General features: G+C 44.3%; 1 protein-coding gene across 1 annotated transcript in view; it reads left to right on the top strand.

The window, feature by feature from the left end:
- Nucleotides 1-24859, top strand: part of SEPSECS (Sep (O-phosphoserine) tRNA:Sec (selenocysteine) tRNA synthase) — a 45371-nt gene that overhangs the window by 6426 nt on the left and 14086 nt on the right. Inside the window, exons 3-8 of the mRNA XM_044296532.1 lie at nucleotides 324-442; nucleotides 531-689; nucleotides 3616-3769; nucleotides 3905-4007; nucleotides 11319-11540; nucleotides 23087-23180. Of these exons, the coding sequence (XP_044152467.1) occupies nucleotides 324-442; nucleotides 531-689; nucleotides 3616-3769; nucleotides 3905-4007; nucleotides 11319-11540; nucleotides 23087-23180 (851 nt within the window). The remainder of the gene's footprint in view (nucleotides 1-323; nucleotides 443-530; nucleotides 690-3615; nucleotides 3770-3904; nucleotides 4008-11318; nucleotides 11541-23086; nucleotides 23181-24859) is intronic.

Genomic DNA, 24859 nt, shown 5'->3' with positions numbered 1-24859 from the left:
TCGCCCTACTCCTCCATGTATTCTCTATGGGACTGACGGAGATAGCCGAGTACAGCGCTGGGCTATCGCCTGCATTCCCATACAAATGAAGGGAGTGGCGAAAACGCATGCTCCACCTGCGACTTCATTAGGACCAGGGTACGGGTCCCCTGTGTTTGGGATGGGTGGGGATCCCAGTGGAGAGACCCCCACTGACCAGTTATCAACTGTACAGTGATTAAGGAATAACTTGAAGTTACCGGAATACCCCTTTAAATGTCCGAGTTTGGATGTGGGCACAAGTGATTTTAATTTCATTTTAATTTTTTTTATTTTTTTTGCAGGCTTATACATGGAATCGGAAGGTCGGGGGACATATCTGCGGTACAACCTAAAGCGGCCGGCTCCAGTCTCCTGAATAAACTGACCAATTCGCTGATGCTGGATGTCATCCGGACCACAGGCAGGTGCACTCCGCACTTACAGTCACATCCGCGCCTGACACCGTGCACTGAGGAATGAGTCATTGTACTGCTGCCTTCTCATTACAGGGGTACGGACCGCCACCAGCTGCTTTGTAGTTCCTATGGCAACTGGAATGAGTTTAACCCTTTGCTTCCTTACGCTTCGCCACAAAAGGCCAAAAGCCAAATACATTATTTGGCCTCGGATAGACCAGAAGTCGTGCTTCAAGTCAATGATTACTGCAGGTAATGCAACCCAGTTTTGAATGTTGAACACTTCGGGGGGAAATTCATCAGGTTTTGCTAAATCTCCCCAAGTAACTTAGGACATAGGACGCATGTGGGCATCATGGAGTTGTCAAGCGGCGCCTCTATTTTGCTAGCAGAGGTCGCACTACATTTTTTCCGGAAGAGTAAAAATACTCCTCTTACCATTTTTGAGGTTTTGAGGAGTGTTTTAAGGCGAGGAGGAGTACTAAATTTGCAGTAATAGAAATAACTAATACGTAGGCCTACATAATGCTAAGGGCTTGTCCACATCTTGCAGTGTCGCAGATTCTGTCAAAGACTGGACATAAAAGCCTTACATGCAGGACTTTTTTGTATGGTAATCGGTAGGGATCGACCGATTATCGGATTTACCGATTATTATCGGCCGATATTCAGGATTTTGAACGCTATCGGTGTCGGCCTTTATTTTGCCGATATTCCGATAGCGTATGGGGAACACAGATCGCGCTGCTGTCAGCGTTCTCCGTGTTCCCCTTAGCAGCACAGGGGAGAAGGAAGCAGTGTCTCCCTCCCCCCTGTGATGCTGCTGCCGCCAATGAGAGGACAGGGGACAAGAGGAGGGGAGGAGCTATGGCCACTGCGCCACCAATGAAGCTTAATCTCTTATTTATTCATATACAGGAGGCGGGAGCTGCACAATCACATAGCCGGCTCCTGGCCTCTATGAGCGGTAGCTGCGATCTGCGGTAGTTAACTCCTCAGGTGCCGCGGATCGCAGCTACTTGTCATAGAGGTCGGGAGCCGGCTATGTGATCCTGCAGCTCCCGCCTCCTGCATATGAATAAATGATAGATTAAGCTTCATTGGTGGCGCAGTGCGCCCCCCCTCCCCCCCAGTATTAAGCATTGGTGGCGCAGTGCGCCTCCCCCCCCAAGCCCCCTCCAGTATTAAGCATTGGTGGCGCAGTGCGCTTCCCCCCCCAAGCCCCCCCCCCCCCCCCAGTATTAAGCATTTGTGGCGCAGTGCGCCCCCCCCCCCCCCCCCCCAGTATTAAGCAGTGGTGGCGCATAGGGCCCCCCACCCCAGTCGCAGTGCGCCCCCCCACCCCAGTCGCAGTGCGCCCCCCCACAGGATCCCCTCTTCCCCTGCTCCTCCGATCGGAGCCCCAGCAGTGTAATGCTGGGGCTCCGATCGGTTACCATGGCAGCCAGGACGCTATTGAAGCCCTGGCTGCCATAGTAAGCTCCATGCTGCTGTGTGCACAAAGCACGCAGCAGCAGGGACAGCGTGAGCTCCTATTCACCCTGATAGATCTCTATCAGGGTGAATAGGACAAGGGTTCTAGTCCCTAAGGGGGCTAAACGTTAGTTTAAAAAAAAATAAAAAAATTACAAAAATAAAAACACCAAAATATTAAATATAAATGAAAAAGAAAGATTTACAAAAAAAATAAAATACACATTAACAATAAACATTAATTTTCAGCAGATTTGTGGGAATTTTTATTTTTTTTTCAAAAATGAAAATTCCCAGAATATCGGTATAAATTATCGGCTATCGGCCTGAAAGCTCACAAATTATCGGTATCGGCCCTAAAAAATCAATATCGGTCGATCCCTAGTAATCGGATAGAATCCTGAACAGAAACGGAATGGACTCCGTAATAGTCAGTGGAGTCTGGTCAGTTCTGTTGGGACAGTTACGTGTCCGATCCAGCACTTGCGTTATTTTCATTGTTCTGCTCATCTAACGGAGCAGAACAACAGAAATAAATAGTGGTGGTGTGAACGTGCCCTAAGAGGTGGGTATTTATGCCAGGGTACTATTACTTGTTACGGCAGGCAATAAAGTGAGAAAGTACAGTTCCATATAGTGGATCTTCCCCGTACTTTATCACAAGTCAGACAGGTCAGTCATAGAAGTGATGGCTTCCCTGACAGAAAGAGTAGGCCGCAACAGCCCTCTGGTTATAGGTGGCATACAGCTGCATGTAGGTCTATGGGAGCTACAGGCAGGGTCCCATTAGCACTGGGACCCTGTCCTTGTCCGAACCAGTGGATCCTATGACGTGTCACACGGGAGTGAAGCAGAGCTTCACTTCCAGCCTAAGAACTTCAGAAAGGCCTGAGAGCCACAGCAGGGCCCAGACCTTCCTGCCATTGCCTGCCGCTCACACACCCCACATGTACAGAACAGGGCAACGTGCCACAGCTCCTTCTGTGCCCATTCACCATGGATAAATACACACTGTAAAGATGACAGCTGGTGCCCCCCTACCCACAGCGCCTCTGACCACAGGAGAAGAGTAGTTAGCTTACTGGGCTCATCCTGAGCAGGAAATCGGCCCAGTTTTGACTGAGAGAGAGCAATACCTTTTATGTCACCCAGTCGCAGGATGAAAAGCTCGGCACAGTCCGGTATTATACAAGTCCACAGCATCCGGTAATCCTCAGAACATTCCTTTGGCGCATTGTCAGTGGCACACATTGTGGAGAAGATACCTGGTGCCCCCCTACACCGCAGGAGAAGAGGCGCTAACTTACCGGGCATATCCTGAGCAGCAGCTGGGACCGGAGGACGAACACTGCTCTAGTTTCTGCGCATGGTGCTCCAGGTGTTGAGGAGTGTGGGCACTGGCTGCCCTGTGCAGATGGTGTGCACATATAGATGGATCGCGCCCTGCAGCTTTAGAGTGGCGTGCTGAATGGTCGGCAGCCTGCTCAAAGCAACCAATAACAAAGCTCCTTGCTGTGAGGAGCTTTGCTATTGGGTATTTTAGGCACAGGCAGCATCGCTGCGCTGCCTGTGCCGTTCACTGCGCGCCCTGAGCTGCTGAATGTAGGGGAAAGTCTAAGGCGTATTGGTAAGAAGTGGGAGTCACATAACGCTGGCGCTCGTACCGTTATTAACCCGCTATATTGTCCCACTGTGGCTGATTAAGGTTTTGAGCCGGTTGTGATTGAGAACGTCCTGGAAGGGGATGAATTACGCACCGATCTGAATGCTGTCGAATCTAAAATCCGTGAGCTGGGAGCCGAGACTGTCCTGTGCGTTCACTCCACCACATCGTGTTTTGCCCCTCGAGTGCCTGACAGGTAAAAATAAAAAAAAGTTGTTGTTGTTTTTTGTTTTTTTTTATATATATATTGTTCTCTCAGCTTTCAATCAATAATAAAATCTATATGAGCATGTTTTATATTTTATTGCCTCTTTTTATTGCTCTTCTTTAGACTGGAGGAACTGGCGAAGATCTGTGCCGAGTATGATATTCCGCACATAGTCAATAACGCCTACGGTCTCCAGTCTTCAAAATGTATGCATCTTATCCAGCAGGTACTGTCTGCAATGTATTGTAATACCCCATAGATATGATGCATGTGCTGTGTATAGGAGGATTTCTTTTCGTTGTGTTTGTTGTTGTTGTTCTTTTTAATTAATTTATTTATTTTTTATAACGTCTTTCATGGTATTTGTGACTCCTGACCGTGCTTTGACTTCATTTATTACATAACTTAGGCCTCTTTCACACCTGCGTTGTCCGGATCCGTCGTGTACTCCATTTGCCGGAATTACACACCGGATCCGGAAAAACGCAAGTGTACTGAAAGCATTTGAAGACAGATCCGTCTTCAAAATGCGTTCAGTATTACTATGGCAGCCAGGACGCTATTAAAGTCCTGGTTGCCATAGTAGTAGTGGGGAGCGGGGGAGCGGTATACTTACAGTCCGTGCGGCTCCCGGGGCGCTCCAGAGTGACGTCAGAGCGCCCCATGCGCAGGGATGACGTGCCATGCGATCACGTCATCCATGCGCGTGGGGCGCCCTGACGTCACTCTGGAGAGCCGCATGGACGGTAAGTATACTGCTCCCCACTACACTTTACCATGGCAAACAGGACTTTAGCGTCCTGGCAGCCATGGTAACCATTCAGAAAAAGCTAAACGACGTTTAGCTTAAGGCCGGATTAATGCCTTTCAATGGGCATTCATTCCGATCCGGCCTTGCGACAAGTGTTCAGGATTTTTGGCCGGAGCAAAAAGCGCAGCATGCTGCGGTATTTTCTCCGGCCAAAAAACGTTCCGGTCCTGAACTGAAGACATCCTGATGCATCCTGAACGGATTTCACTCTATTCAGAATGCATGGGGATAATCCTGATCAGGATTCTTCCGGCATAGAGCCCCGACGACGGAACTCTATGCCGGAACAAAAGAACGCAAGTGTGAAAGAGCCCTAAGGGTACTTTCACACTTGCGTTTTTCTTTTCCGGCATAGAGTTCCGTCACAGGGGCTCTATACCGGAAAAGAACTGATCAGTTTTATCCTAATGCATTCTGAATGGAGAGTAATCCGTTCAGGATGTCTTCAGTTCAGTCATTTTGACTGATCAGGCAAAAGATAAAACCATAGCATGCTACGGTTTTATCTCCAGCGAAAAAAAAACTGAAGACTTGCCTGAATGCCGGATCCGGCATTTTTTCCCATAGGAATGTATTGGTGTCGGATCCGGCATTCAAAATACCGGAATGCTGGATCCGTCCTTCCGGTCTGCGCATGCGCAGACTGAAAAAAAGGTGAAAAAAAAATAAATGCCAGATCCGTTTTGCCGGATGACACCGGAAAGACGGATCCGGCATTTCAATGCATTTTTTTCGACTGATCAGGCATTTTTAAGACTAAATAAGGATCCTGATCAGTCTTACTAATGCCATCAGTTGGCATACGTTTTGCCTGATCCGGCAGGCAGTTCCGGCGACGGAACTGCTTGACGGATCTCTCTGCCGCAAGTGTGAAAGTAGCCTAATCCTTAGAAAAAAGACCTTGGCTGATTACATTTAAAACATAACTTTTACTAATGATAATTAAAAAGATAAACCCACATAGTGCTTAAATAAACAGTGAAAAAATAGAACAAAAGGTATTAAAAATACAGGTAGACAGTAGCCGGTAATAAATGGAATAGTCTTACTAGTTCTATCAGGATATGCTCAGGTAAGTTTCTACCTTTCAATCGTCCTGGATGGTCAGATGACAGGGTCCGTATAAATGCTGTAATTCTGATGAGTCCCAGGCAATGGAACTGGTAAGACTATTCCATTTATTACCGGCTACCTGTATTTTTAATACCTTTTTGTTCTATTTTTTTCACCGTTTATTTAAGCACTAGGTGGGTTTATCTTTTTAATTATCATTAGTAAAGTATTCAATTACTACATACAGTATGTAGGCCATGAAGAGTTACTGCACAAAAAAAAAGTCATTATTGCAGCTGAGCTCAGTCCGGACATGGCCTCTGTATACATTATCTTAAAGGGGTTGTCTCCCTTCAGTAAGTGGCATTTATCATGTAGAGAAAGTTAATACCAGGCACTTTCTAATGTATTGTGATTGTCCATATTGTCTCCTTTGCTGGCTGGATTAATTTTTCCATCACATTATACACTGCTCGTTTCCATGGTTATGACCACCCTGTAATCCATCAGTGGTGGTCGTGCTTGCACACTATAGGAAATAGCATCAGCCTCTCTGGTAGCCGAGACCATGAGAGCGCACATAGGCTGGTGCTTTTTTCAGTAGTGTGCAAGCACGGCCATCCCTGATGGATTGTAGGGTGGTCGTAACCATGGAAACGAATGATGTATAATGTGATGGAAAAATGAATCCAGCCAGCAAATCAGGCACTATGGAAAATACCAATACATTAGTAAGTGCCTTGTATTAACTTTCTCTACATGATAAATGTACTGAAGTGAGACAACCCCCTTAACAGCTTAAAGTGGTTCCATCTGTACCCATTTAGCCGCTAATAGTAACAGATGTGGCATTGACTAGAGCTGTGGTTCACACAGTGCATGATTAGGTATAGGTTTTAGCATATAAACACAATGCGACATGGCTGCAACGGAAGCGTGAGTAAAACTCAATTTTTTTTTTTTTTTTTGTAGTAGCATAACCACTTTTGTCCAGTACTAAAAGGAACGTTTCTCACTGATAAGATATCTTACAAAGTTTCTTGTGGTTGTCTGTACTATTGATTTATGCAAAGCTGTGTGAAAAGTTAGTGCACATTTAAGGGGTTAAAATATTCCAACTATATTTAGTTCAGACGTAAATTCACATTTTCGGGAGGGTCTTTCCGATTTTGATGTGACTGTTGGGGGTTAAAGTCTATGGACATCATTTCATCATTTTTTATAGTTAATGAATTGTGTGTACGTTGTTGAAAAAAAATTAAAAAAAATCTTTCTAATTAGGTTTAATTAGCAGTTTAGCCTTGTTTGGCCTCTACAGCCGGCGTAAATATGCACCACACAGCCAGCCGCAGGGAGCAGATCGGTCACGGCTGTCAGTGATTGCCCCATTGTCCTCTCTCTGTCCTCTCCAGAAACATCTTCTAAGATTTGAAGATGAAGTTTGATCTGGTCATAAATCAACTTGGGAGGTCAGAGAGGGGCTGGAGACCCTCGCTCGCAGGCAGTATGACATGATGGCTTTGCTCAATTTACCCCTTCACTACCGAGCCACTTTTTTTCACCTTTTTGCAAATCTGACATGCGTCACTTTATATGGTAATAACTTTGGGACACTTTAACTTATCCAAGCCATTCTGAAATAGTTTTCTCGTGACACACTGTACTTCATGACAGTGGTAAATTTGAGTTAATATATTTCACCTCTATCTATAAAAGAATCCAGAATTTACCAAAACTTTTTCCACAATTTTATACATTTGAATCTCTACTTTTAAGACAGATAGTGATACCTCATAAAATAGTAGCTATTCAGTGAACATTCCCCACATGTCTGCTTTACGTTGGCATCATTTTGTAAATGTAATTTTATTTTTTTAGGATATTAGAAGGCTTAGAATTTTAGAAGCAATTTTTCACATTTCCAAAACCATTTTTTTAACCACCAATTCAGTTATGAAGTGATTTTAAGGGGCTTACATAATGGAAACCACCCATAAATGACCCCATTTTGGAAACTACACCCCTCAAATTATTGAAAACTGATTGTTACAAACGTTGTTAACCCTTGAGGTGTTCCGCAAGAATTAAAAGAAAATGGAGATAAAAAAAAATCTACCAAAAAAAAATTAAATTTTATGTTAATCAATTTTTTCTTGCAACACAGCAAGGGTTAACAGCAAAATAAACCTCAATATATTACTCTGATTCTGCACTTTACAGAAATACCCCATATGTGGTGGCAAACTGCTGTCGGGGAACGTGGCAGTGGTCAGAAGGAAAGGAGCGCCATATGGATTTTGGAGGCAGATTTTGCTAGAATGGTTTTTAGGCACCATTTTTTTATTTGAAGAGACCCTAACGTACCCCTACAGTGGAAACCCTCAAAAAGTGACCCCATTTTGGAAACTACACCCTTCAAAGAATATATTAAGGGGTTACTGAGCACTTTGATCCTTAAAGGGGTTATCCCACTAAGCGTTTTCATACTTACCTGCTGCCACCGCGCGTTCACTTCCTGGATTCTGGCTGGGGGCGGGCTTCATCTTGATTGAAGTCTTCTCCCGGTCGTGCCGCGCGCTGGACTGAATGCGCACGCCGCCGCGCATGCGCAATGGTGACTTATTCCTACAGAGCCGGCGTGCGCGTTCGCAGCTCTGTACTATTCTGGTTGGGAAGAAGTCACTGTCGCGCATGCGCGGCAGCGTGCGCGTTCAGAACAGCGAGCGGACCGGCCGGGAGAAAAGGAGTCGTCTTCTGGGCAAGCGCGACCTTCCGGCTTTTGGAGAAGAACAGTGGTCGTAACCAGGGGAGACCGAGTCACAACAATCAGGTAAGGCTACTTTCACACTTGCGCTTGATCGGATCCGTTCTGAACGGATCCGATCATATTAATGCAGACGAAGGCTCCGTTCAGTACGGATCCGTCTGCATTAATAACTTAGAAAAATTTCTAAGTGCGCAAGATGCCTGAGCGGATCCGTTCAGACTTTCAATGTAAAGTCAATGGGGGACGGATCCGCTTGAAGATTGAGCCATATGGTGTCATCTTCAAGCGGATCCGTCCCCATTGACTTACATTGTAAGTCTGAACGGATCCGCTCGCCTCCGCACGGCCAGGCGGACAGCTGAACGCTGCAAGCAGCATTCAGCTGTCCGCCTGGCCGTGCGGAGGCGAGCGGAGCGGAGGATGAACGCCGCCAGACTGATGCAGTCTGAGCGGATCCGCATCCATTCAGACTGCATCAGGGCTGGACGGAGGCGTTCGGGTCCGCTCGTGAGCCCCTTCAAACGGAGCTCACGAGCGGACCGACGAACGCTAGTGTGAAAGTAGCCTTAGTGGGTATGAATTTTATCCTAATCGGTGGGGATTTGTTAATAAAGTATATTTACAAAAATGATCACTGTCAAATCATTAACAGATTTAACAGTGATCATTATGATGGGATAACCCCTTTAAGCGTTTTATGGAATTTGAAAACACTTTGCTGTGAAAATGAAAAGTTTAATTTCTTCCAATAAAATGTTGCTTTATATGAACTTTTTCATATTCGCAAGGGGTAACAAGTGAAAAAGCACCCCATAATCTCTTACCTTGTCTCCTGAATACTGCACCACCCCATATGTGGTGGTAAACTACTGTGGGAGCAGAAGGCAGGCCATATGGCTTTTGCAGCGCTGATTTTGATGGATTGGTTTACGGGTGCCATTGGTTTATATTTTTTGAGTGATTGTCTTCATGTTTTGCAGGATGAGGTAACTTTTTCATTGGTACCATTTTGGGGTACATAAGACTTTTTCATTGCTCTATATTACACTTTTTGAGGCAAGGTGATAAAAATTTTTTTTTTTTTTTTTTTTTTTACAGCATTCACCGACACGGCAATACCAGATATGTCTATTAAGTTTTACACAGTGAAATAATTTTTGAACAGAATAAATTCTTGTTTTTGTGTTGCCATTTTCTGAGAGCCATTTGTTTGGGTGATTGTCTTAGTTAGGGGCTCATTTTTTGCGGGATGACATGACTGTTTGAGTGGTACTATTTGGGACTACATACACCTTGATTGCTTAGTATTGCACTTATTCTGAGTCAAGGTGACCAGAAAATGGCCCTTTTTTTTTTTTTTTTTTTTAAGTGTTCACCTGACGGGGTGGATCATGGGGTATTTTTATAGAGCCACATACGGACAGGATGCGGTGATACCTAATATGCCTACTTTTTCATTTATTTTTTTATTTTTATAAATTTTGGGAAAAGGGTGCTTTTTTTTTCCACTTTGAAACATAAAAAAAAAATTATATTGTGTAAAAAAAAAATGTTTTTACTTTTATTTTTTTTTGTCCCACTCTGGGACTTCAACTTTTGGGGGTCTGATTCCCCCCCCCCCCAAAGTACATCTGTATTGTAATGCATTGGCTGTGAGTGTATTACACTGAGTAATACACTTTAGGCTACTTTCACACCTGCGTTAGGTGCGGACCCGTCTGGTATCTGCACAGACGGATCCGCACCTATAATGCAAACGCTTAGATCCGTTCAGAACGGATCCGTTTGCATTACCATGAACAAAAAAAAAAAAAGCAAGCTGCATTCGGGTGTCCGCCTGCTGAGCGGAGCGGAGGACAAACGGTGCCAGACTGATGCATTCTGAGCGGATCCGCATCCACTCAGAATGCATTGGGGCTGGACGGATCCGTTCGGGGCCGCTTGTGAGAGCCTTCAAACGGAACTCACAAGCAGAGCCCCGAACGCAATTGTGAAAGTAGCCCTAACCTGCTTGCCTGTGAGACCCAGGTGGCGCGGTGACCTGATGGGAGCTCCCTCCCTGCACAGACATCGCACGTTTTGGGTTTTCCAAGACTTTAGAACTGATGACCTGTCCTAAGGATAGGTCATTAATATCTGATCGGTGGGGGTATGACACCCGAGGGCACCAGCGTTCCTGTGAGCACTGCGGCCTTCTCCCTGCTCACCAAGAACAGCGCCGTACATTGTATAGGGGTGAGCTGACCGATGAACGTATCGCCACTGGACTAGGAAAAGCTAAGAGAAGGCTGCGGTGCTAATGCGGGTGCCTTCTTAAACAGCTGATCGGTGGGTATCCCAGGTATCGGACCCCCACCAATCAGATACTGCTGACCTATCATAGTTCATCAGTTGTAAAGTTGTAAAAGTTAAGAATGTACGGTATTTAATCTAAAATATATCATTATGCTCGTATGCAGCTTATTTGACTGAGCCAGCTGAGTACGGGGGGAGTTCGGAGGGAGAGCTATTGAATGTGTATGGCCGCCTTAAGAATGTGTTCAGACATTGCGGTAAAAAACTTCACTGGAAAAAACCCATACGGTTTTCCCACAACTTGCGTGAGTTTTTTTTATCCAATGCGGTTTTTGACTGTACCTCAACCGTCTGAATACACCCCAATATAAGTGCTGAAAACCGGCCTGCAGACACATTGTACCTCTGTACATAAGGCCATCTGCATACCTGGTGTTAGACTAGGTTTACACTTGCATTTCGTTATGGGGTCTCTATTTCAGCACCACATCCAAGTTGAAAACCCAATAGTAGTAATAAATTGACCTTCCCCCCCCCCCCCCTTAACCTATCATTCAAAAAGCCTTCAGTTTTTGGAAATTTAGTAAAAATGTTTTCTTTTTATTCTCCAGGGAGCCCGTAGGGGCAGGATTGATGCTTTTGTGCAGAGTTTAGACAAGAACTTCATGGTTCCTGTAGGTGGCGCTGTTGTAGCAGGCTTTGACAGTTCTTTCCTTGAAGAAATAAGCAAGATGTATCCTGGGAGAGCATCAGCTTCTCCGTCTCTGGATGTCCTGATAACACTGCTGTCGCTTGGTTCGAGCGGATATAAGACTCTGTTGACAGAAAGGAAGGTATGGGGCTCTGCTGCAGATTTTTTTATTTGTTTTTGTTACATTTTTTAATTTAAAGTATATAATTATGCTCATATACGGCTTATATGTGAAATCTAAGGAGTGAAGCCACCACGGGCATTTATTTTACACTGGTTTTTATGAATCCTGTAAAATTCTGAAAAAAAATGTTCATGACACACATCCTGAGTATAAGTCCTCCTTCACATGAACGTTTTTTTATTTATTTTTTCCTTTTACGGGACGTTTTTTGCTTTTTTTTTTTTCATTTCAATGGTTCCGCAAAAAGAAAACTGAATATAATCTGTATGCATTCCGTTTCCGTACTTAAGTTTTTCCGTTCCGTTGAAAGATAGAACATGTCCTATTATTGGCCGCTAATCACGTTTCCTGGCTCTATTCAAGTCAATGGATCCGCAAAAAAAATGGAACACATACGGAAATGCATCCGTATGTCTTCCGTATCCATTCCGTTTTTGTGGAACCATCTATTTTATGCCCAGCCCATTTTTTTCTATGTAATTACTGTATATGCCATACGGAAAAAAGGAACAGAAACGGAAACGCAACAGAAACAAAAAACGGAACAACGGATCCGTGAAAAACGGACTGTAAAACACTGAAAAAGCCATACGGCCGTGTAAAAGAGGCCTAACTCTGCCGGCCCCGTGGAATATGAGGGGGTCCTATGGAATTCTGCATTTTAACAGTGGCATGGCTGAATGGGGTCAATTGTAAGAAGTTAGGTTGATGCTTGAACAATCGCAGATGCCGCCATGCACATTTTAGTCCATGTTGGACGTATGTTCAGGGATTCCAGGAGAGCGACAAATGATCATTCTGGGAATGTTCTTTAAAGGGGTTCTGAACTTTCATTTGACTGATGATCTATCCTCTGGATAGATCATCAGCTTCTGATCGGCAGGGCTCCGACACCCGGGACCCCCGCCGATCAGCAGTTTGAGAAGGCAGCGGCGCTCCAGCAGCGCTGCGGCCTTCTCACTGTTTACCGCCGGGCTGCCGGCCCACTGACGTCACGACTAGTATCAACTAGCGTGAGCTTAGCCCTGCCCACGCTAGTTGATACTAGTCGTGACATCATTGGGCCGGCGGTAAACAGTGAGAAGGTCGCGGCGCTGCTGGAGCGCCGCTGTCTTCTCAAACAGCTGATCGTCGGGGGTCCCGGGTGTCGGACCCCTGCCGATCAGAAGCTGATGATCTATCCGGAGGAAAGATCATCAGTTAAATGAAAGTGCAGAACCCCTTTAAAGGAAGGAAAAAGAAAATCAAACCTAGTCCGTTTCTCTCCAGATTACGGTTCTCAGCTAAACAACCTTTTGCTCCAGTTCTCCCAGCCAGGCTCAGTTTACCGGTGACATCAACTTGACAACATGTGACCGCTGCAGCCAGTCGTTGGCTTCGTCAGGAGCCTGGCCATTAGCAGTGTTGTGAGATAAATACTTGCCTGTTCTTTATTTCAGGCAGATCCTGGGGGTTTTCCGTCTGAAACCAAACAACCCCTTTAATTAATATGGGAACCTTAAAGAGAACTTTTCATGGGTCCAGACATTATAAAATAAGTAGCACGTTATGTAAGGCATAAAGCAGGGATCTAACAGCGCTTACTATTTCCCGCTGTGCCCCTGTTTAAATTCTCCCGCCTGGTATGCTAATTAATAGCATCGGAACAGGGAGGAGGAGACGCCAGGGTTTCTCAATGGGCGTTTCCTCCCTGGAAAAAGCTGTGACGCTCTCTGCTGTGATTGGACAGCGCTACAGCCAGGGAGAAGAAGACTCCCATTGAGAAACCCTGGCGTCTCCTCCTCCCTGTTCCAATGCTATTAATTAGCATACCAGGCGGGAGAATTCAACAGGGGCACAGCGGGCGAACAGAGCAGTGCCCAGGAAAAATAGTAAGCGCTATTAGATCCCTGCTTTATGCCTTACATAACTTGCTACTTATTTTATTATGTCTGGACCCGTGAAAGGTCCTCTTTAAGCCCTTCCATTTTTCCTAGACACTTGTTTGACATACACTAGGAATGGAGGTAAGGGAGGGCAACAAATGCTTAAGGGTCCTGCAACATAAAGTGGTGTGGTTTGTAGTTTTTTTGCTTGGTCAAAAAAAAAAAACATTTGTTGAAATGTTTTTGTAGCGGTTTTATAGGCCCTCTTGATTAGTGTTGAGCGAACTTGTGTTTTAAGTTTGGCGTAGAAAGTTCGGGTTATCAAAGAATCGCGTTATGGATTCTAAATTCCGTTATGGTCCATGGTAGTGGAATCCATAACGCGATTCTTCGATAACCCGAACTTTCGACGCCAAACTTAAAACACAAGTTCGCTCAACACTACTCTTGATGTGTTTTTGCGGAGTGTGTTTCTTCCTTTTTTTTTTTTTTTTAAATAGAAACGTATGTACCTCCTTTTTCCCATCTAGTGTCACTTCCCCCTGTAGAGTAGTAAAAAATGCACCACACGCTGACAATTGCACTGCAAATTTTTGGTTTTTTTTTTTTAAAACAATGTATGTCTATAGGATAAAAATGCCAGACTGAGAGGAAAACTGCCAAACCCAGAGTATGCTGTAACTTAAAAAAAAAAAAAATTGACCCAAAACACACCTCGGGGGTGAAAGAGCCCCCCTGCAGAAAAAAAAAAAACCGCTGTTTATTATGCGCTTGATATTTTCCATGGACATCTGGAGCGAAAAACTCTACAAACGGTGCATCAAAAACTGCAGAACCCTTCAAACACCAAAAAATCCCTATGTGGCCAAATCCAAAAGTAGATTCAAGTGGAACAAGAAATAAAAAGGCAGGACCTCCTTGGTGCTGGATCTCCTTCTGGCTTTAGTTAAAAAAAAAAAAAACACATTAAAAACGGCATGTGTGACTGCTGCCTTTAAGAATCAGCTTCTCATAGAAATGACCTTCCCTGGTGTTTATCCTTGAACCTATATAATATCCTTTCGGGGATCGATGGCTGTAAATGTACAGGGTAATTGGCTGTTCTATTTCTTCAGTCTAATTTCGCCTTCCCCATCCTGGTACCTTCTACTGTTTGACATTGATTTCTTCTGTGGATTCTTCCCACCAAAATTACAGGATAAAATGGCCATTTCCTGCTACGCCGCGCGCGCTTCAGCTTTCAGAATTTTCTAATTGTTCGTCAGAAAAGGAAGGATGAAATGCGATTAAATATAGAACATAAAAATCAATGTCGCCATCTCGTTCCTCTGAAACCTTGCACCGCCTTTGCTTGGGGCGCTATTAAGTTCCCCTTCGAAGTGATTTGGGAAAAAAAAAAGCCTGATATTGATTTAACCCCCTGAAAGAAACAATTGTCCAACCCTGAAAGCCTTATTAATCATCGTTCAGTAGAATTCACCAAAGCGGACGTGGGCCCGTATGTATATTGGGGGGAGCGAGAAACTTATATTCGCTGCTAGAAGTTATAGAAGTCCGTGTGATTGATGGCCATGACGTGCATGCTATCCCTTCCTTTGATAAAACCGCTGATACTTAATGCATTTTATCGATGGGTAAGACCAAGGGCAACCGTCGTCATACAGATCTGCGGTCAGCTGAAGGAGAAGCCACAATGATGGCGTTATCTGATTAAACCTAGCATATTCATTTATCCTCCTGAGATCTACATCCCTGATAACCAGCAGGCCGACCGTCCGTGTGCCAGTCACCTCCTGCCATAATAACTGCGCCATACATTGGATAGCGTATACTGCGACAAATCTATACAAAGAACAATATCCTTCAAGGGGTATTTCACATTAAACTAAGGCCTCATGCACACCACCCCATTTTTTTTTTTATTCCGCATTAGCAATTTTTTCGGATTGGATGCGGCCCGTTCATTTCAGTAGAGGTCGTGTGCGGTCCGCATGTCTGTCCTGCAAAAAAACATAGAACATGTCCTATTCCATTCTGTGGACAAGAATAGACATTTTTTAAATGGTGCCCCATGAAAATTGTGGGGTGCACACAGCCAATATCTGTATTTTGCGGATCCGCGGTTTGCGGACTACAAAATGCAAATGGTCATGTGCATGAGGCCTAATGGGATACACTGATCTAGTATTGGACTAAAAGGGAACCTGTCACCGTGAAAATGCAGGGTAATCTGCAGGCAGCAGGTTATAGAGCAGGAGGAGCGGAGCAGAGTGAGATATATAGTTTTAGGGCCCATTCACACATCGTTTTTTGGCCCCCCTTATAAAAAGCCTCCCATTTATTTCAATGAATGCAAAAATTTAATTTAAAAAGAAAAACTGCATCTTGACGTAGAATCCGCTCTGATTTTCCCATTGAAATGAATGGGAAGCTGAAAAACTGCCCCGAAAACCACTCAGAAAATCAGCACTGATTCCTCCCTGATTCCCCCCCCCCCCCCCCAACGTGTTTTCTAAATCAGAACTTAACACTGGTATGGAAATACCAGTGTTAAGTTGTGAGGTTGGCTTGTGACCACGTTGATTGAAGATCTACCAAAGGAACTTTTTATTATATATTTTTTTATTTTTATACAAAAGAATTTTCTCCTGCAGCGCAATCCTTTTCCAAAACTTTACTTATTTGACTTTTCCCACATTGTCTCCGGATTTGCAGCGCTAGAGAAGACAAGTATATCTAACAGAGACTTTACTTTATTTATTTTTCTGTGTTTTCTAAATCCATCATGTGAACAACCCTTATGGGAAAATGCAGTATAATTTGTAATTTATACATTTATCTGTCCTTTTTCTTAAAAGGTGTTTCTTAGAATTGTCTTTTCTTAATTGAATAGAATTTTCTTACGTGTGTGTGTGTGTGTGTGTGTATATATTTTTTTTCTTTTACTGATGACCTACACTGTGGCTGCCGTGCTAACATAATAGAGAGGAGTCATGTACGCATGCACAGCAGTCCTGACAATGTATTTCAGTGCAGCTATGAGCACCGGGGAATGGAGTAGGAAAATAAAAAAATATTAATCTGGACTCTGCAGTGCTGCTCGTGTAATACTGCTGATAATGGCCTAAGATCCTGTTCACCCTGTGTACAGCTATCAGTGACTGACAGCTATCCCTTAATACACAATTACACAGAGAATGCAATCAATCACTGATAACACCGCCCCGTGTACAGCTAGTTATCAGTGACTGACAGCTATCTCTGTATACACACTTACACGGGGAGTATGTCAATCACTGATAACACCTCCCCTGTGTGCAGTTATCAGTGATTTGACAGATATCTCTATATACACACTTACATAGAGAATACTATCAATAACTGATAACACCACCCCTGTGTATAGCTATCTATGTGTACACACTTACACAGTGAATATATCAATCACTGATAACTAGCTGTACACTGGGAGGTGTTGTCAGTGACTGACAGCGATCTCTGTATACACACTTAAACGGAGAATATATCAGTCACTGATAACACCTCCCCATGTACAACTATCGGTGACTGACAGCTATCTATGTATACACACTTACACAGAGAATGCTATCAATCACTGGCCCACTGTATGATCATAAGAAGCAGCCTCCCGGGAATCTGCCCAGTAGTGTACAAAGCCAATCCACCAGGGCCCCACCATCTAAGTTTTGGGGACACGCACAAATGGGCTAAGTCCTCCAGAGTGAGGTCTTGAAGGAAGGGAGGGCATCTCTATTCCTTACCCTTTCCTTAAAGGGTATTTGAAATCTAATCCAGGCATCCTAAATTTCAGATTTTTTCATAGAGGGTTAAATATTGAAGGTGTTTGAAATCCTGCCCAAGATTTTTACCCACATCAAAATTTGTTATATCCAGTCCTCCTCTTGTGTCCTAGGAACATAGAGAAGTGAAAAGCCTTTGTGCCGGCGGCATGTAGAGGGTCCAGAAACATGGGTAGGGGTCCATTCACACGTCCGCAGAATGGGTCCGCATCCGTTCCGCAATTTTGAGGAACAGGTGCGGACTAATTCATTTTTAATGGGGCCGGAATGTGCTGTCCGCATTTGCGGATCCGCAAAAAAATAGAACATGTCCTATTCTTGTCCGCAATTGCGAACAAGAAAAGGCATTTTCTATGAGAGTGCCGGCGATGTGCGGTCTGCAAAATGTGGAACGCACATTGCCGTTGTCCGTGTTTTGCGGATCTGCAAAACACATAAGGACGTGTGAATGAACCCTAATTCTGTGTAACTGCGCGGCGGGCAGGGTGTTCACTGAAGTCCCTGCCGTGCAACATCGCCGGTTACCTGCATCTAGCCAGCAGACCTCGGCCTCTTGGTGTCACTGCAGACCACGAGACTGTGTCCTGAAGAGCGTTACGCCAAACATCTATCCATCTAACCATCAAATCTGTGTTAATGACGTGTGTAACTAACACATTTTTTTTTTTATTATCTTGGAGACGATGCGACGGGGGGGATTTATCATGAGGGGAATATTAGAAGTCAGTTCTGCAGGAGTCTGCATTGACGTACTTTGCACCAGATTTATCAAATGTCACATGTTTGTTAAATTTGGAGATCTTTTTAAACCATTCTTGTCTAGAAATGTTACTCCAGGTTTTTTTACACCCCCTCCCCCCAATGGAGTGAGTTTTTTAGAAGCTTTTTAAAAAGTCACAGTGATAGATCTGGAGGGAACCTGAGATAACAGCCCATTTTCCCACCCACTTTTCAAAACTGAAGTGAGAAATGTAAAAAGTCGCAAATTTTGGCGTAACTAATCACAAAAAGCTGCAAAGGCCCTCTGACTTTTTAAAGCTAGTGTACTGCTCTCTCCTATGTAGCAAGAGTACACGGTGGTCCACTCTGCCCCAACGGTGCTCCGGTGGTCCACTCTGCCCCAACGGTGGTCCACTCTGCCCCAACGGTGCTCCGGTGGTCCACTCTGCCCCAACGGTGCTCCGGTGGTCCACTCTGCCCCAACGGTGCTCCGGTGGTCCACTCTGCCCCAACGGTGCTCCGGTGGTCCACTCTGCCCCAACGGTGCTCCGGTGGTCCACTCTGCCCCAACGGTGCTCCGGTGGTCCACTCTGCCCCAACGGTGCTCCGGTGGTCCACTCTGCCCCAACGGTGCTCCGGTGGTCCACTCTGCCCCAACGGTGCTCCGGTGGTCCACTCTGCCCCAACGGTGCTCCGGTGGTCCACTCTGCCCCAACGGTGCTCCGGTGGTCCACTCTGCCCCAACGGTGCTCCGGTGGTCCACTCTGCCCCAACGGTGCTCCACTCTTTTGACCCCCACGCTGCTTGCATACGGTGGTGCCTGGGCATTTTCACATAAACTGCTCCAGCCAATGACTGCAATGTATGTGATCGTGCCCATGCACCGCTAGATGTAGACAGTGCTAGGACCGGAAGATGGAGAGGTAAGTATGTATCTTCTGGGTGCGGGAGCTTGATACTTGAGCTTTACCAGAAAACCCATTCAAAGATGGGCATGGAGCAGCCAGAAGCAGCTCTCAGGCTGGGGGCACGGGAAGGAGATCTGTGTGGGGCAGTTTATAGCAGAGGTTGCTGCTGAAGTATGGTTTGTATAAGCTGGCAGCTGTCGTACAGGGACCTGATGTATAGTAAGTGCCAAACGGGCAAGGATTTAGTTTTGCTGTGTTTTTTGTCTTCTTTTTAAAATCTGTTTATCGGTATCTCAAATAGAAGTAGTGAAAACAATATAACTGAATATAACAAACTGACGGCGTCGGTGCAAAGAATTTTGGCTAAAACATTTAAGGGCAGTAATTAGTACTTATAATACTCGCTAAACTGCACAATTGAAAGAATCAAAATTGCAGAACTTTGTCATTTTCGAGTAATCTTGACACCATTAGAACTAGTAGAGAACTAAAGCCGCTTTACATGATTAGAAAAGGAGGAGTGGGGGGGGGCGATGTACAAAGCACATTAGAAATAGAAGTGTGAGCTTGACCAGATGTGAGAGCTAAGAGAGAACGGGTATGGGGCAGGAGTCATAGAGAAGTCCCCTGTGTCTGGACTAAGGTACCCAAATACGTGAGAAGACTTGATGTGACCTTGATTCTCAATAAGAAATTACTTGAAATCTGACGATCTGCTCCACCTTCTATAGCCAGTGTAGAGTTGAGGGAACATCTCTAGACTCCCAATGCAATGGGATTAGAAGTGTAGCAGCTGCGAGCATGTGGTTAGAAAGCCGTCTAGTTTTCGCATTTAAATCTGAGGGGTACAGCAAGAGCCGAGCTGTCTCAGGTTTAAGTGAGAGGGAAGTGGTACAGACTTTATTGAGGATCTTGAAGATCTGTTTGACTCGCAGTCCCACCAAATATGTAGGAAAGAGCCCCTCATACCATCGCATCTCCAGCAATTTGCATCTACTCTGCCGTACATTTGACTTAAGCAGTGTTAGATACCTCCTTGAAAGGGTTTTGTAAGAGTTCTCTTGCATCTAGAGATATATTTGTGAATGGATGGGTTCTCTAGAGGGAGGGGATGTTTGTTTGTTTGTTAGAGATTAACCCCTTAAGGACCCGCGCCGTACATGTATGGCGGGCTGATCGGGCGGGTGCAGGTGCTGCTCCCACCCAATCAGCGGCAGGGGTCCAGCAGTCACTGACAGCCGTACCCCTACTGCATACTCCGGCATCTGTGAAAACACTGATGCCGGCGTACTAACCCCTTGTATGCCGCAGTCAATGCTTTGACCATAGCACGCACAGGGTTTGCGGAGGGTACGTGTGCCCTCCGCTTCCCCAGCGGGTCCCCGCGCTGCAGTGACGAGGACCCGATGGCAGAGAAGGCAAGCACGATGCCTTCCATAGGCATCGGGGCTTGCCTTCTACGGAAGCCTGTGAGATCCAGCCCTTAGGGTGGGTCTCACAGGCAGGCTGTCAGCATTCAAGCTGACATGCAATGCATTACAATACGCAAGATATTGTAATGCATTGCAGAGGGGATCAGACCCCCAGAAGTTGAAGTCCCAGAGTGGGACAAAAATTTAAAAGTGAAAAAAACAGTTTTCTATAATAAAAAAAAACTAAAAAAAACGCCCCTTTCCCCAAATAAAACACATAAAATTAGTATTGCTGTGTCCGTAACGACCGGCTCTATAAGAATATCACATGACCTAACCCCTCAGGTGAACATCGTCAAAAAAATAATCTTTCATCACTAAAAATGCAACACCAAGCTATCAAAAAGGCATATGCCCCTAAAATAGTACCAATCTAACCGTCACCTCATCCCACAAAAAATTAGCTTCTACTTAAGACAATCGCCCCCAAAAAAAGAAAAAAAATATATGGCTCTCGGACTATGCAGACACTAAAACATGATTAGACATATTAGGTATCGTTGCGTCCGTAACAACCTGCTCTATAAAAATACCACATGACTTAACCCCTCAGGTGGACACCGTAAAAATAAAAAACTTACATCACAAAAAGTGTAATACCAAGCGATCAAAAAGTCATATGCACTCTAAAATAGTACAAATCAAACCGTCATCTCATTCTGAAAAAAATGAGCCCCTACATAAGACAGTAGCCCAGGGAGTCTTCAAATGTGACATGGCAACTTAAAATTATCCCAGTGAAATCTGCCCTCCAAAAACCATATGGCGTTCCTTTCTTTCTGCGCCCTGCCGTGTGCTCGTACAGCAGTTTCTGACCACATTATGGGGTGTTTCTGTAAACTACAGAATCGGGGGAATTGATATTGAGTTTTGTTTGGCTGTTAACCCTTGCTTTGTTACTGGAAAAAAATTAATTAAAATGGAAAATCTGCCAAAAAAGTGAAATTTCATCTCCAGTTTCCTTTAATTCTCGTGGAACACCTAAAGGGTTAAAGAAGTTTGTAAAATCAGTTTTGAATACCTTGAGGTGTAGTTTCTAAAATAGGGTCATTTTTGGGTGGTTTATATTATGTAAGCCTCACAAAGTGACTTTAAACCTGCACTGGTCCTTAAAAAGTGGGTTTTTGAAATTTTCAGAAAAATTTCAAGATTTGCTTCTAAGCCTTCTAACGTCCCCAAAAAATAAAATGGCATTCGCAAAATGATCCAAACCTAAATTAGACATATGGGAAATGTAAAGTAATAACTGATTTAGGAGGTATCACTATCTGTTTTTTTTTTTTTTCCAATTTTTTTTGTACTGAAATTTACATCTATCATGAGAAAACTGTCTCCGAATGGCTTGGATAAGTAAGTGTTCCAAAGTTTTTACCACATAAAGTGACACATGTCAGATTTCCAAAAAACGGCCTGGTCCTTATAGGGCTTCTGTCACCCCCTAAAAGTCATATATTTTTTTTTTTTTAGGCTAATTAAAATACTTATACTGCGATTTTTCAATATATAGGGCTCTTACCCTTTTCTGTTGGCTAGTTTCTTTAAAAAACGGCACTTTTATAATATGTAAATTACCTCTCTACCAGCAAGTAGGGCGTCTACTTGCTGGTAGCCGCCGCATCCTCCTGTGAAAAAAACGCCCCCTCCTCCTGCTGATTGACAGGGCCAGCGAGTGCTCTCCTCCGCCGGCTGGCCCTGTCTGCAATTCAAATCCCGCACCTGCACCTCATTCGGCGCAGGCGCTCTGAGAGAAGGACGCTCGCTTCCTTAGCACTTCCTCAGTGCGCCTGCGCCGATGACGTTAACCGAAAGCCGGAGGAGGAGAGCACTCTCTGGCCCTGTCAATCAGCAGGAGGAGGGGGCGTTTTTTTGAAAGGAGGATGCAGCGGCTACCAGCAAGTAACCGCCCTACTTGCTGGTAGAGAGGTAATTTACATATGATAAAAGTGCCGTTTTTTAAAGAAACTAGCCAACAGAAAAGGGTAAGAGCACTATGTATTGGAAAATCGCAGTATAAGTATTTTAGTTAGTCTAAAAAAAAAAGACTTTTGGGGGGTGACAGAAGCCCTTTAAGGTGAAAAATGGCAGGGTCCTGAAGGGGTTAACTTGGATGTTGGTTTTGCTTGCACACAAATGCCTCTCGAACCAGGAAAAGGGGGTATTGCTCTTCGCTTAAAATTAGATAAGGGCGAAAATATTTGCACAAGTATTTGTACTGTTTATTCTCTAAAGGAGGAATGTTTACTAGATCTGATATTTTAGAAGCAGAAAGTTGTGTTTTTGTTTTATTCTTATGATAAAACCTTTTTCAGTAAAACCGGACCACGTGTATATCGATGTAGATATATAAATGTAGTAGAAATCTGCAGCACTCCAAAGCCAGGTGCAAAAAAGGTGACATTTATTCCCCCATGTACAGCAACATTTCTATCCGGTCACAGGACCCTTTTCAAACTTGTAAAAGGTCCTGTGACGGGACAGAGATGCTGCTCTACATGGGGGAATAAATGTCACTTTTTTTTAACCTGACTTTGCAGTACTGCTGATTTCTACTATATATTGAGATCTCCATAAGCTGGCACCCATTTGATTTTATCCATCCGTCCATCCGTGCCCCATACTGTTTGTTCTTGTTACGGTCCTGTCGTGACCATTGTCTTTATTACGTTTATGTATTGTTGTGGTTTTCAGTAATTAATGAGCGCTGATTGTCTTTTCTAGGAATTATTTACATATCTTGCCAATGAACTGAAGGCTTTGGCTGCAAAACATAACGAGAGGTTACTAGATACCCCACATAACCCTATATCAATGGGTAAGTGAATATAACAAGCGGTTACCAATACCCTACATAATGCCATTTTCATTGGGTAAGTGAATATAACGAGAGGATACTAGATACCCCACATAATCCCATATCGCTGGGAAAGTGAAATAAAATAATTAGTATGCTTTACAGCACAGCAATTTTCAGAGAAGTGTTTCATGAGACACATGGCCACATCACTGCCATAGTTGTGTGGAAAACGGTGGTGAGTCTACACTGTCATAAAATTGCAAATACAGTAAAATTCCAGCCAATTGTACAAAAATCCAGACAATCCAACAAAAATAAAAAATAAATTAAATAACCCCATCCGAATAAAACGAACCCTGTTCTAAACTGTTTTTGCGGTTCGCAAATTGCAGATCCGCAAAACACAGATACCAGCCGCGTGTGTTCCGCTATTTGCAGATTGGAATGTCCTGCCCTCCTATAGAACTGTCCTATTCTTGTCCCTAAAACCGACAAGAATAAGACATGTTGTGTTTTTTATGTGGCGCCGTGGAACAGACATACGGATTCGGAAAGCACATCCCAATGAAGTTGATGGGTCTGCACCTGACCCCCAAAAAATGCAGATCTGATGCAGACTGAAAATACGTTCGTATGCACAAGCCCTGATCCAGTCCACATTAACTAACACAGACCCCCTATGGACCATGGAATTGTAGAGATGACGTTATGATGTAGATGTTCCTATTCCGTCGTAGTTTCCTGGGGATTACATTAGTTTTAGATTATAAATTACATTACGGAATAGGAGAATAATCTATGTAAGTGCCTATGTCAACCACTGTAGAGCTCACTGCCACGGACGTGCTGGTGTAATAGTTCTATATGGGGTCTGAATATCTGACTGCATTACATTTGAGAGGATGTGCCATGTAGTTATCCTTAGCACTCATCCAATCACCTACTGAATTGTTTAAAGGGAATCTGTCTGCAGTTTTGACCAAGCAAAACTGCTGACAGCACTAGTTAGGGGCAGGGAACAGCAAGTATCCAGAGTAGTGTGAATATTTTTGTATTCTGACACGGTCAGGTCCACCAAGGTGCTGTCAATCCAGTACACTAGACTATTGGAATTTTCTAAAGGAATACGTCAGTAATTTCGTGTTTTCAAGACTGCTGACAGACTCCCCGCATCTGAATTCCTCTTTCCTTACTTCTACTTGTCACATAACTGGCCGGGGTCCGGGGCTGTGAAGGATTGTGTGCAGCAGTTCAGGACAAGTCATCTATGCTGTAAAAGGTGCTATGCCCTCTGTATAACTGTAAAAAGTGAGTGGCACTTGCCAAGTGTCTGTTTTGTACTTGCCGTCCTTCCCATTTTTTCTCTCTCTCCCTCTTTCTAGCTTTTTAAGTTTGACTAGGTAGGAGCTGGTATAGTAAGACAAAGATGCCTTCTGTTGAGCTTTTCTCATCAGGAATAGTGTGACTATGAAGTTTTATTCTGCCAGGTTCTGCTCCTGCAAGTGCACTGGAGGCAGAGCTTCACTGTCTTCTGCCCCTCTGCTCTGATGGTCATAGTGGCCTCCTGGTTGCATGTTACCGCTGTCGCTCAGCAGATGAGACACTGAGAAGCAGCTCAATGCAGAAAGCCCTTCACAGTGAAGCCTAGCCTCCTGGACACTTGCAGGAGCAGGACCTGGCAGGATAATATTTTTATT

The sequence above is a fragment of the Bufo gargarizans genome, chromosome 1 (assembly GCF_014858855.1).
Source record: "Bufo gargarizans isolate SCDJY-AF-19 chromosome 1, ASM1485885v1, whole genome shotgun sequence".
Classification (NCBI taxonomy): Eukaryota; Metazoa; Chordata; class Amphibia; order Anura; family Bufonidae; genus Bufo; species Bufo gargarizans.
The sequence above is the reverse complement of the archived record's forward strand: the minus strand, read 5'-3'. Positions and strand labels throughout refer to the sequence as shown.